Consider the following 14,510-nt stretch of genomic DNA (forward strand, 5'->3'; position numbering starts at 1 on the left):
AGCTGCTACATTTCAAGTATAACTGCAGCGTTGCACAACATTTTGTTTGTACATACAGTATGGGGACATTCCATAGACTTGTACGGCTTTCATACACGGAAAACTCTCTGCATTTGTACAATTTGATTCGAAGTGTTTTTCCTAATCACTGCTGTCCTTCTTAAACCTTGTATCTCCATATTTCGTGATTTGCATTTTGGTATAAATGAGTACCGTTGGGCAATAGGTTGCGCAATTATCTGGTCAATAGTGTAACAAAGTCGCAGTATTCAATCGTTTAAAAAGTAAAGAGGTTTTTCTTTCCTGAAAAACTTCATTTGGATTTCAGAGGTTTGGGAAGGACACAGACGAAACGATTACAAATGTCTCAGATTGGTCAGGTTTTGCTCATTTTCGGGTACAAATTCGTCCCCAAAATATGTTTAAGTGGGTACACACGTGCACGCGCAGTTAAATAAATACAAATGTTGAAAAGATCAGCTTTGAGAGGATTTGCAAAAAGCCTTGGCTCCTAAAATTGCACACATCACATGCAAAGCTGAATGAGTCAAGAAACAACTAGAAAAAGGCTACGAAATATGACTACACAAAAGGATCAACAGCCTTTTTGCCAAGTAGTTTGTCCAATAAAAAGGTTTTGTCCATTATTTGAATACAGTATATATATGCGTGTGTACTGTATGCATGTTGATACTTTAAGTTTAGACGGTGCATGGAAGAAAAAAGACTACAATGCTAATTCACATCAAGCATGTGTCAAAAAGGATGAATCTACTGTCAGAAGATGACAGATTGTGTTGAATGACCTCCATGACCAGTAAAGTAGCAGTCATGCATATTTGGTTGAACCACACATTCATTATATCATTCATGCGGTATTGGAGAAAGACCAAAACCCCTCTCAGAATAAAGGGCGTGGCTCATTGTTCAGGACGGGCTGCGGTCCATCGTGACAGCGACTGAACACACATTTTTGACATTTACATTTATTAAATGGGTGTACACATTGAAGATCATTGTCCCAGCGCATGTATAATCTACACTCAGAAGCCTTCAGCTTTAAGGATCTTTCTGTTGACTTAAGTCCTGTAAACTTGCTAGACTGGTCAAGTCTGAAAGAAGACCTGCGCAATTCAACACATCGCTTTCACACCTGCCCTAGTGCCATTCACAAAACCCGAACAAAACAACAAATGACAGACACATCTGATGTATGGCACTGTGTGGTTTTAAAGAAGCTTTATAAGATTAATTATTATCTTATTTAAAAAAAATGTTTTTGACAGAATGTTGCTCTCTTTACCTTTCTCTCCTCTCCATGCACACGTACAAGGCTATGTATATAAAACATTGTACCATTTATTTCTAGATGCGTCTATTTTTCAATCAACATTTTTATAGAAAAAAAGATGAAAATAGACATGTGAGTATGTTGTTTCCATTTAATTTTCACTTTTACACAAAATAAAAAACAAAATGACAATAATCCCATTACAATAGAGGAGTTTGCACACCGTACGTGTTTGCTGGACGAAAAAGAATGCGATAGCTGTGTGACAGCTGACCCAAGACACGGCGTGGTGGTTATCGTCCAGTCTGCGGACGGCCTCATTTTTCTCATAATTCAATGAAAGACCAAACAAATTGGGGTGGTTTAAACATTCTTTTCAAAACATGGAGGCAAAAACATAACATAAAGGCAAAAAATAAATTACATTAAAAGAAACATTGAGATTACATAACACGGCTGCATGGTTTATTGTGAGATAATTTTAAACAACCTGTACACAACCTGAGAACATTTCACAAATGACGGATCCATTGCATGATCCTTTTGCCACGGGCCCAATTTGGTTCAAGGCTATTTTTGCATTAAATATTTTCTCTAAAACGTTCAAATTTCATACGTCAAATTCTATCTAGCCTACGTTAAACATATTTCACATTTAATACAAAGTTGTTACGAAGTATGCAAGGATAAGATGTTCCCATTTAATCCCTGTAAAATGATCAGGTTCAGTATGGCCAACCCAAGGACGTCAGTCTGAACAATGTGGCCGGAACAAACTAACCACTAATTCAGTGTATCGTACTCAGACTCGTATGATTACCGGTCTCTCCATGCAAACGGCACAGACCGCTGACGGAGATGAAACTGTCTTCAGGTTTGCGAGGAGTTACAAAGCTCAGCGTTTTGTGCCTTTTAATGAAAAGAAGAAAAACAAATGTATATAATAGATGTGTGCTTTTTGGGCAGAATGCTCGCGATTGTGATTCAGGTGACAGAATCTTCGCTCAGTATTTTATACTGAGAGGCGGGTAAGTGGGCGCTGGACATACAGTAGGAGTTGCTGGTTGCTCATTCATTCAGTCACTTGCCAAAGCAACCAGTCACATTAAAATTTGTCATTTTATTTGCCACATAAACAAACTTAAAATCGATGGCCTTGTGTATTCACATATGATGTTGATGAGATACACAGTGGAAAAACTAAACATTAAAAAAAGGAAAAGAACATTTTCTCACATACTGGCACACAAAATACAAGTATTACCAAAAATACTGTGTGTGTCCCGTTAAAGATTTCAGACATTTTTGTGTAACAGCTCGAATCAAAGTAACTTTTAAAACAGGCCTGATTTAATATGTGGATCCTTTGGAATCCCGCTACCAGCAGACTGAATCCTTGTGGAGACGCCCGAGGACAGAGTAGCAATTTTGTCGCACAACTGTGGTATGTCAATGTCCGCAGAAATGCTCCTCAGTTCGAGCATGTTGGAACGTGCCGCGCTCTCAGAATCCAACCGAATGGCTTACTCTGAGATAGGAGAATATAATAATGTGATTTAGAGGATTAAAAAGCATAGCGACTGTGCACCAGCCAATGGTGTCGAGAAGCTTGAATCATGCGTTTGAGCTTCAAGGCACGCATTATTTTCAAATGACCTTCTGTCAACGACTCGGAGGCGTCTTCGGCTCCAAGTTTGTCAGCCTCGCGTACCTTCATTGCCCCGGGCACTTCCGAGCACGTTAGGTCACCAAACCGTCGGGTGCGTTGAGATCTCAAACACGTGACGAAGCGGTCTCGTCACTCCTCAGTGCATTTCAGAGTGGATTTGAGGTTTTCGCAGCTGACCTCTGTGATGTCAGGCCAGAACAATCCATCGTTTTAGGGTCGGCTGGAGGACTGAGAGGTTGGATCACGTTTCGTAAAGAACAAAGGAAGTTGTCCGCTTCAGCCAGGAGAAGGAAGGAAGCGAGGAGGTCAAAATGCAGATAAGGTTGAGAATAATGATGTGAGGTAAACAGTTTCTGTGCCTACCCCCCTTCAGCTCAGACAGGGGTAAGTTGTCGCAAGGCAATGGCGTATAAGGGTAGAACAAAGGTGAGGGATATTTACAAAAAAAGTTTAGATTTGAACATGCATCTTTGGATTTGCGACTGGTCAACCCTGCGGGTGTTGTAAGAGCAGTTTTTCCAGTTGCCTTTGTCGAGGGTTTCTGCAGATGAAAGACTGATAGGTGGCTGAAGGGCTGGTCTTGGAGATTCTAGGGAAGAGACATACATGGTATTTGGTTATCTCTTAAGAAGAATTCCGACGAAGATAATATACATTACCGGCGGAAACACTGTCCTAAACTGGAAACCTCAAATTACTACCTGTTGCCTAGATTACTGAACACATTGCATTCTTTCAAATTCTCGACTCGAAGTCTTAAAAAACTTGTTTTCACGATGCCATAGAGGAATCTTGTTTGGGCTGAATGGTTCGGTTTCATAAAGAACCTTTAAAATCTGCATAACCGATTTAAAGGTTTATAGGTTCTTTGTAGTAGAAAATATAATTATAAAAAAGTAAGAAACAAAACAGTGAAAGATTGGAGAACCAAACCTTTATCAACCAATTTATCAAAAACTAGCATAATCAAAATAATGTTATCAAATATATATAATACATAAATAGCAACGATATAATATATATTCCTCAGCTTCCCGTTCAAGCCAGCAAGGTGCACCATTTCCCATTAAAATAATTTACTGGCAAGAGTAAAACTGGCTCTCATTGCAGAAAGCTTTCCACACCCAATAAACAGACACGAAGACAAGTTATTTTCCTGAACAGTACAGCCGCTCCTTTGTTAGTCCTTCAGATTAAAGTATATCCCTCCTTTCTCATTCAAAGGAAAGTCAAGCATATCTTTTTTAAAGCTAAAGAGTAAAGTCAGACTTGAATCAGCATGCTGCCAAAACCAATACAGATAGCTGATAAGAGGAGCAGGAATATCATGCAGGTTAGAGAGAAGCTGGTGTCAACACCCTGGAATCTATAATGCACACAGTAACTGTGGAAACAAGAAATGAAACCTAAATGCTTCATATAACAGTACAGAAAAAGACTTACCAGGTCGCATCACGCCATCCGATGTTGCATTAATATGGCGATGGAATACTAAAAGAACGAATTGGGGAAAACAACAATGAGTCTAAGAATAAAGATGATCTTTGTTAATACTATGATTGTTGAAATATAATGGCATAATCAAGATAAAAACAGATTGTTTGGTACATGTATACAATGTATGAGTTAAACAAAGGTCCAAACCACAAAAACTAAATAACAAACATGATTTTAGTCTGAAAAAAGTAACGCCTAGTGTGTGAAAGAATAAAGGTGGAGTCAACAGAAGCAAGCATGGGAACGGTGGCTCAGTTCCAAAATGTAGTGAGCGGCCATGATGCGTCCAAAAACACCTGTATTAATACGTTTAATCAGATGAGACCTTTAAATGTATTTTTATATTTGCTGATCATTCTGAATCAGCTGTTTAATAAAAACACATATAACCCAACTTGGATTTAATCAACAATCCTATGACATTCATCAGGCAACGACGCAAATGGATTATTCAAATGTATTTATCACTTAAAGTGTTTATATTTTATGAAGTAAAGTGTTTCTCATGTCTATTCCAGTCACTGAGCTCATTGCAACGCTTTCTCGGATTGCCTTCTTCATTAATGATACATACAATCCTGCTTTAGAATTCACTATGAACGAAGCTCAATACAGTTTGCAGCAAATTCAATATTAATGTTGCACTGGCATGAAAAATTACAAAGAAACAATAAAATTAATAATATATTATAGGGTTTTTAGAATTTTACGCACAACAGTGAACACAGAGAGATACGCTAAAGAAACAAAGCAAGTCATGCAACAGAAATCCACATATGGGTAAGACAGCGGGACAAAGAGAGAAAGACAGAGACGTGTGTGAACACGACTGACATTCCAACTATTCCCCAGAGAGCTCTGTTTAATTCTACCTCTGATTTATTATAAAATTATTATTATAAAAAATATAATTATAATGGTTGATAATTATGTTAAATCTGTCATTTTAATTTATGATGATCAAAACAGGCAGCACTTAGGATAAACACGGTACAGATAAAGCCATTTCAGAAACTATTCACACATCGGATACGTTTATTATCTGCTACTAAATTATTACGCAATAATATACAACAGGATTTGTGTTTTTACTTTTGTAGTCAAACTGATGCAATAGCATGCACTACATATAATAAATGAACTAATAAAAACAATTGCAATAATTGCAGATTGCCTAAGAGGAAGTGAAGCAATGTGTTGTCGTCGACAGACATCAGAAAACAAATGATTGATAGTCAGGCTGCTTTCCCAGGAAGCATCTTAAGGACATCACTCGACGTTCAACTCTCAAAACCAAAAGTACAAAATCTGATAAGGTGACAGTCATGTTTGCCAAAAAGAAAAGAAATACAGCTCTAGTATCAGAAGACTTGGGAAAGTAAACGGCAATGAATATTGGGGATATGTGAAGTCATAGATACCACGCACCTACAACTGGATGGTTTTGCATATAGGCTGTCTGTGTGTTTGCATTTGTATGCGTGTGTTTACGGTAACTGTCCGAGTCATTGTAGTTTCCCAATAAATAAACACGTCTCTCAGTTAGACATAGCAAGATTTACATACTCTCTGCCTTCAAGCTTAATTTTGCATTTCCAGTATTTCCTGTACTTTTCTAATATTGCCTCGAAGAAGACAGAAAATGCTATCAAAACTCTGTAATATAGAATCTAAACTAACTATGCACTTGAACTTCTTTGTATACTCATTGAAGTTATTTCATGGTTCCTGTAGGCAAACCATCAATCCATTACATAAACGAGGAAAACCTTAACATGAGCACAATAACCTTTTCCCAAAAAACTAAAAATGTACGAAATATTCTGTCCTTATAGGTTACGCTGTAGTTTGTTTGTCTTTGTTACTTGGGTAGACAATCCGTCACTTGTATTCAGTGACAGGGTGTAGATGGATGGGGTGTGGAACAACTCAAACCGGGCTTGGCAAACAGACCTGACCACTTTGTAGGTAAAAAGTTGGAGGGAAGAAGAGAAGAGACAAGACGAGACGAGACGAGACGAGAAATGAGACTTCGAATCCCTCAAATATCCCAAAAAACGATTTCAATGAATTTTCTTACAGGAACAGTGCACTCAAATAGCATTATGGACTTCTTCCTCATTCCTTTAAAACTACACAGAATCCTGTAAATAGGCATGGCAGGCCATACTTGTCATTATAGTGTCAAATAAAAGCACTTTAAAAATTAAAGGCATCACGGACAAGACCGAACAATATCGCTACAACACACTAAAACACTTACAAAAGATCTCTGAAGCAACGTCTCCAGGCTCTACTGTGTGCTGCACCCCTTACAGTCAATCACGGTGAGAGAAATGGAATCAGGAAATGGTGAAGTGAATCATATCCTGTGATGTTTATGTGGGCTGACTGAAGGTATATGGATTGATAATGTCATGCACTAGGTCACTAAAACCTCACCCATATCCTCTAAGGACAAACTGTGAAGTTATTTGAATGTCCATTCGAAAACGTTTTATGAACCGGCCTAAAACTACTCCATTGTGATACAATGGTGGTCTTCAACCCCCTAGAAAGGTAGTCCTGCGTGCTTTGTTTACTAGATTTTTTACTCGACCAAATAGCTCATGAAAAAATTTGTTTTACTTTTAAACGTAGCATGTAAGTCAATTTTCTGTGGTTATCGACATTATGCCACCAATTCTCAGCTTGTATTGAACCCAGAACATTCCTTCGACTGCTCTTGTGACTCACACCCGTGCAAACAAAAGCTAAAATCGATTGCTCTAAACCACGCAAGTGGAGATAGAGATAGTTTGGACTCACTCAGACGTTTTCTTCCTGCGACACACACAACAAGCGATGATGACCACAGCCACCAGGACACCAATCACAATTCCAGCAATGGCGCCGCCCGACAGCCCATTATTTACTGTACCGCTCTCTGCAAAACACAAGCAATTATTTCAACTATTGAACACACACACACACACACTGCAACACAGTATTTTTGCCTTGTCTTCTAGTACAAATATCTAAATGTTCTTAAATCAAGATTTATTAGGAAAGCAAAAGGATGGTAAATCATTCAAATTAAGAATTGTTTTCTGAAAACAAAGGCTAAAATAAATGAAAATTATGCACGATTTTTGGGCTTCAAACCCATTACCTTGGCCCCATCAGTTGACGTTAGGCCAGTCACAATATCCGATTTTTACTCCACGGTTATTGTGGGCAAAAGAATTTGCAACTCCGGAATGATCGCGGTATCCATAATGGGGCGGTATCACGGTATCAATTGGACCATTGAACCAGGAGGGATGTGACTTTTAATGTTAAACGAGTGCAAAACTATCACTTACTAAATTGCAGTGTCAAACAGACAGTGGCATTGAATTATCTACGACATTATCCTATGTGTTGGATGGATTTGGGGTTTTGTGCGAGTTACCTGTCACTGCGAGTTTGTGCGTGGTGTTGGAGGTCATTCCGGTGAGGGGGTTGCGGGCCTCACAGGTGTAGGTGCCGGCATTCTTCAGACTGGCTTTTTCAATGCTGTACTTTTCCCGAGTGACGTTGACAATCATTGAATCGTTGAGCTTCCACGTGTAAGTGCTGGGAGGAACGGATTCGCCTAAGCAGGACAGCTCGATGGGCTCCTCGAACTTCACCGCATTCTTTGCAGTCACCTTCACGCTCACTGGACCATCTGACATTAGAGGGATCGGAGTCAATATATACATTACAGTAACACAAGCAAACCAGCGGTGACAATACAAGTGTAGAGGTAACCAACACCATTGGCAAACAAAAGAGGCCAACGTTTAGACAACACAACAAAAGAGGTGACGGCACGGTGAGTTTCTAGTTGCGAATGTTTTTCTTCTGTTCTCAGTGAAACGGTGTGAGGAATTGCCAGTGAGAACACAGCTGATATTTAACTTAGTGATGTGGAATAAGGCGAAACAATGCGATTGGATTAAAGATTACATCCGAAGGAAATTAAGAATCATATCTACGGGTAACAGTTTAGAGTAAAATGGGTTAAGCATTAAACACTCATTTTACATTTCCAGAAAAAAGGATGTGCATTGTTAAGTGCAGCTCACATTAAGAGTATTTCCATGAAATGTTCATCTTTGACACTTACAGTTGATCACCATCGTATAGCTGGACTCATCTGTGCTCACTTTGTTCGTCATTTGGCACTTGTACACGCCACCATCTTCTTTAACAACCTTAACAAAGGTTAAAGTTCTCTTGTCGGATGAGAGACTGACTTGCGGGTTGGGTGTCAAAGGTTTGCCATCTTTCAACCATTCCACACTGTCCGCTTTGCCGCTGACCACCGTGCAGGTGAGGTTGACCGGACTGATACCAGCAATGAGAGGTGTGGAGGGACTGGAGATGTTTGTTCCACGTAAGGGCTCTACCAGAACAAACGACAAGAGAAGAAGAAGAATTAATATAGACCCTCAATGACAACATATTCCCATCATCCTGCAAAGGTTTCTCATGAAATGCGGTTTCAAACAAATGTTGCATGACTGAAAGTGCCAGTCCCAATTTGACTGGATTGCATCAGTTCACATAAAAAAATTACTTTGCATTTGCAAGGCACTAAAATTAGTGCTTTTGAGAAACTAAAGCAAACATAATTTTCTGATGAGGTTTTTGTGGTTTCTGTAAGAGCACGCTGCAAGTGAACCAGACTTCATGCTGACAGTCAAATTCTATCTATGCGAAACCACAGCCTTTATCTTTCACCGCTCACAACTTCACTCACCACCCAATCTCCTTCGGCCTCTTATTTGTACAGACATCATTACTGTGGAATGAATCGGAGCACTGAACTGCATTCACCAAATACCTGTAATGTTGTCAACAAGCACACCTTCCTCATCACCGCCTGCGCTTTAAGTTTCACGAATTATGCAACGAAACTGTTTCACGTCCACACGATCTCCAGAGAATGGCCGTCGGCTAGAAATGCATTTCCACCCCGAGAGAATCCTCTGTATTTTCATTAGAGTGTTTTTGCATGACCGGTTTTGCATGAAATATTCATACGAAATCGATGAGACAAAAATGCAGAGTTGAGAAAGGAACTTTAAGATGTACTTTAGCTTTGCAGATGCCCCATCACAAACGGATCAATCAAAGCAGTTGGTGCCACCTAACATGCGTGTGACGTCAGACCGTGTTTTATTTGCTTTCAACAACGTATTGGTTTAGCACACATGCAGTAAAAAAAAGTGGTTGGGGTGAGCGGACCACAGGTTTAGAAAGCTTGAAATAAATCTACCTTCACTCGAAAAGCAGAACATGCCTGAAACGTCGAACCGCTAACATGAGCAGTAACAGACCTCAAATCAGAGAAACAAGTTTATAAAAGTCTCTCGAAGAAGCCATTTTGAAAATAGACACTTGTGGATATGCAGAGATCATTTTGAGAAATGGAAATTAATATTTAATGTTTTTTATTATCATTTTCACTTTCGTTCTTTTGTCTCTTCTGGGGTATACTTTTTGAATCCGTATCTTTGTTCTTCGCAATGAGGAAACGTTGGCAGAGCTCATCTTTCTCTGTAATCCTTCATCGGTTATCACAAGATCTCAACAGCTTCAAAGGTTGTCTAACAATTTTTCCTATTACAAAACAAGCTTAAGATTTTTCGGCAGTTCATAGATGGTTTTCTACAGAACTGCTTTAAATATTGTTAAAGGTCCAATGTGGCTTTTTGTGGAGGATCTTTTAACAGAAAAATATGTAATATGCATTACTATGTCTTCAATGTTGTATAAAGACTTTACATAAAGAAGCTTTATGTTTTTATTACATTAGAACTAATTATTTCTATCTATCTATTATTGTTATTTTCACGTTGTTTCTACAGTAGCCCTTAACGGACAAACCACCCTACAGAGTGCTTTTCGTAAATGTCATCTCCAAAAAAAATTGTTCTGAAAGAAATCTGTTCGCAACCTCTATATGGACCTTTAAAGTCACCATGAAATCAAACATGAAAATTCTAAATGTTTTACACAGGATTGCAGTGATTATTATAAATGATTTATCCGTGCACACCATTATTCTTTCAAAATTCATTTGCACTTTTAATTTTTAATAAAAAACATTAAGCTCCTCTCCCACTCCTCATGACGTCAGCAACAAAAAAGAGGTAGAATTATACCGTCAGTCAATAGGCCAGGCATTTTTTGCCTTCGACTCCGGACCCAACTCACAACCAACCAATCACAAAGGGAAAGGCTCAATAAAGCCCCGCCCTACATGTTTCCAAATTTCAGAAGCCATTTCACTCGGATATCGGATATATGTCACTACACAGAAAAAAGTCAATCGTGACCCCCGTTTCGTGGTGACTTTAAAGCTGCAGGTTGAAAATTGCAGGTTGTTAGGGGTTAAAGTCAAATCGTACCTGACAGATCAAATTCGACATCATTAGGCTTACAATTGTGCATCAAGGTAAAGAAAGGAGACAGTTTTCAACACTGGATGGATTGCAGTTTTAAAGGATCTTTTTTGTTTTCCATTTGATTCTTTATTATCTACTTCAAAAGTGCACAGGGTACACGTTATTAAATTTATATACACAGTAAAACCATACAGCTGTTGTTTTGACTTCAAAGCATTTGCATAAGACATAAAGCTTCTTACTCACCCACAACAGATATAGTAGAGACCTGAGAGGCAATGCTGCGTTTGGTCTTGGCATTGGTAGCCACACAGGTGTAGTTGCCACTGTGTTTAACCTCTAAACTGGTGATGGTCAGGTTGGCCAGCTGGGAGACCTCCATCCCATTAAACATCCACTGAAGCTGCGCAGGAGGGTCAGATTTAGCCGAACATGTGAACGTTACGTTGGAGCCTTCCTTTAGGAAGGGTGCGACTGGAGTTTGGGTCATCACAATGTTTTCAGGACCATCTAGATGCAAGCAAGAAAGTTAGCGTTGAAAACAAGATCAGATCAGTTTTTGGCTTTTTATTAACTGCCTAATGTCCAGAGCCCATTCAAAATGAAGATGACGTGATGTTATCATGTGACATTTCAGACTAAAGTTTTCCAATAAAATAAACTGGAAAGGTTGATTTAACGTCCTCAAACAATAGCCACGTTTCAGACATTTGATAAGGATTCAGAAAGTTGGGGGAAACTGATTTCACTTTCCACGCTTTTCCAACAAAACCCAACCACTGATGAGATATAACATGTGATCTACCCGCAAGTGTCTGTGATGATGTCATAATGACCTCATGAAACACATTCTTCCTGCTTCAGCAGCAAACAACAGTGATTCTTTCAGGAAATGATAGCTTCATCGAAAGCATTGCCAGGACCACCCAGAAGTTTAAAGGATCCGATTGCACTTTTTCATCCTGGATGTTATCAAGAGGTAAACGTTATCTTTAGGTAGGACGCCGATGTGAAATTAAATTTTAGGCCAACAAATTATTACAAAAGCTCACGGAAAGGACTTGCTGGCAATGTAAACAGGCTACTTTTAGACTGCAGTCTTTAAACTCAGTGACCGTATTTGATCTAATCTCAGCTAGCATTCTTTCCTGCACCTGCAGACGAACCTGTCTGATCTAGACTGTGTGTGTAGACCTCTGCTGTTATGTTTGCTTTCTAGTGTGCAGAGATCAAGAAACAATCTACATTACTGCTGCTGTGGTCTTTCATGCAACTGTATTGCAAGTTTGAAATGAACTAATCATTAATGTTGTTTGTACGTGCCGAGGTGTGTGAGATTAAAATGAGCACAATGTTATTCAACTGTCGCTGTCTTTAAGGAACAGTTCACCCATAACAATGTAACTATGGTAAAATTTGAACATGATGTGTGCATGCATGCATTCTTTGCACGGTTTATATACTTACAGCTGACAGTCAGATTGAAGGCAGGACTTTTTCCGGACTCTAGTGTATTTTCAGCAATGCAGTAGATAGGTCCACGTAGATCTGTCCGATATACTGCGCTAACACTCAGCTCATTTGCATTGACCTTAATATGCGTGTCGTCCGCCACCACAGGGACCGAACCGTTTATCCATTTGTAAGTGAAGGAGCCTTTAGCAGTGCAGGTGAGAACCACAGTGCTGTTGATCTCGACAGCTTCAGGAAGATTGGACGAAATCTTGGCATCAGTTATGAGCTCTGGAGAGAGGGAAACCTTGGATTACCACTTCAGTAAAGCTTATGCTCCTTCATAATTCATTCATTGCTCATTGGACTACTTGGCTCCTAAGCATTATCCAGTTAAAATCTCAAGGACACAATGGCTAATGTCTTGCCTACATTTATTTCCATTTATTCATTTGGCAGACGCTTTTATCCACAGCCTCTTGTGGCAATCAAACTGCAAACCCATTAAACTGCACCACCCCGATACACGCCTTTTTGTTACACAGCAAACACCATACATGTCATAATAAAATACATTGATCGTGTCATAAACAATAATCAATTAGAAGTGTTAAAGTGTCTGTAAAACCAGATGAAAACTAAAGAAACTCCATTGAGATCTTAATCAAAAATTACCAACTCAATCGTGCCGTTCCCTATGGAACAGCACGTGCCCTTCCCTAAACCTGCCCTGCCCTTCTTAGGACTACAACGTGAATTTTCTGCCTTCAAGTTTTCAGTTGAAATAAACGGTTTAGCTCGGTTATACAACCCAATTTATTAAGGTAAACCCAACCATTCAGGTAAACAAATAATAGTTTTACTACCTGCAGCATGGTAGCTAAACTGCAGCACTTTTAACACATAAACGTAATATTGCTTGTCTGTTTTTCTCATTGCAATTAAATTAAATAAAAATGCTGGGTTGTTTAAGCCCATGGCTGGATAAAATATGATAACATTTAGGTAAATTTAATTGAAATCAAACTGTCGGTTTGTCCAAGAATTTGTAGATGCACATTTGGCCTGGGTCCTAAATAACAGCTCCTTATAAACTTTCCTTTAAATAACCTAATTCCTATTTTTGTGGGATCCGAACCAACAACCACTCATCTCAGATACTTAACCATCCAAGCTAGCCTAGTGGTCCCCAAGTATATACGAAGGCATTTACGCCCTTGGAAGACGCATTACATTCCAGGGGGTTCGAACCCATGACTTATGTCGCCAACACAATGCACTACAAACAGAACTACAGGAACACACTTACCCAGCACCTCGAGTGTGACCTTCCCTGTTTGTTGTTTTGCCTCGCTGGTGACTATAGTGAGACTATATTCCCCATTATCCTCCTTCACAAGATCCTTGAGCACGAGAGAACACGTCGTTTCATTATAGGTGAGCCTGTTTACGTATGGATCGGAGATGGTTACTTTGTTAGTTGATGGGATGTGCGTGAGGACCGATTTATCCCCGTCGAAAGACCACGTTACGGTAAGAAAACCCGCCGACGAGGTAACTTTGGTTTCAAACGTCACGTTTTTACCAATGACCCCTTGCGTTTTATCAAGCAGCAGGGGACTTCCATCACAACAGCATCCTATGGGAATGAATAACAGCACAGGTGAACACATGAAAACGAAATAAAATCAAACACAAAAACGTTTAGATAAGGACGATGCTAAAAACAATATTATACCATCAGCTATTTGAAACATTTACATTTGCACTAAGACCAATAAAATTCCCATTCCCATTAAACCCAATGGTGACGTTTTTTTCAACTGGGCGTGTGCTTGAAGCCCAAACGACTAACGTTTCTTTAAAAAATTATAATAATGTCAAAATGTGTTCGATAACAAATTTTCATGTAAGATAATATTCCGGTAACTTACCAAAAGCGGCCAAAAAAAGCAAAGGCAGCCTAAAGTTATAGAAATCCATTGGGAGAGATGTAAATCCACGGGGCGACAGACAGGAATGTGAAACGGTGTGACTCGCTGCGTTGTAAGAACTTGACAAAGTTAACGCGGACACACCCAACAGCGCATCTGAAACCCGCCCAGATCTCAACCTGAGAGCGGCTCCGTGTGACGTCATGCCCCCGGGTGGTCTCGGGCCCGTGCGTTTACCTGCGCATCCC

The 14,510-nt window shown here is 39.4% G+C and overlaps 1 protein-coding gene across 1 annotated transcript; it reads right to left on the minus strand.

Annotated features, from left to right (window-relative positions):
* Positions 1-975: 975 nt before the first annotated feature.
* On the minus strand, positions 976-14,408 carry LOC306910727 (cell adhesion molecule CEACAM5). The gene is made up of 9 exons (XM_079485509.1): positions 14,263-14,408; positions 13,638-13,967; positions 12,344-12,619; positions 11,123-11,386; positions 8,590-8,868; positions 7,891-8,148; positions 7,266-7,383; positions 4,404-4,451; positions 976-3,549 (listed from the first exon to the last, which is right to left on the minus strand). The coding sequence occupies exons 1-8, from the start codon at positions 14,309-14,311 to the stop codon at positions 4,433-4,435; spliced, it is 1,593 nt and encodes a 530-aa protein (XP_079341635.1). The 5' UTR covers positions 14,312-14,408; the 3' UTR covers positions 976-3,549; positions 4,404-4,432.
* Positions 14,409-14,510: the final 102 nt, after the last annotated feature.

This window comes from Barbatula barbatula (genome assembly GCF_947034865.1).
Source record: "Barbatula barbatula genome assembly, chromosome: 21".
Lineage (NCBI taxonomy): Eukaryota > Metazoa > Chordata > Actinopteri > Cypriniformes > Nemacheilidae > Barbatula > Barbatula barbatula.

Bases quoted from the DNA above. Each gene is read 5' to 3' on its own strand.
- LOC306910727 (XM_079485509.1), bottom strand. From the start codon at position 14,311: ATGGATTTCTATAACTTTAGGCTGCCTTTGCTTTTTTTGGCCGCTTTT. The intron at 8,869-11,122 runs GTGAGTAAGAAG...TTGTTCTGGTAG, and splicing joins CTCTACTATATCTGTTGTGG to AGCCCTTACGTGGAACAAAC. The intron at 8,149-8,589 runs GTAAGTGTCAAA...CTCTAATGTCAG, and splicing joins CTATACGATGGTGATCAACT to ATGGTCCAGTGAGCGTGAAG.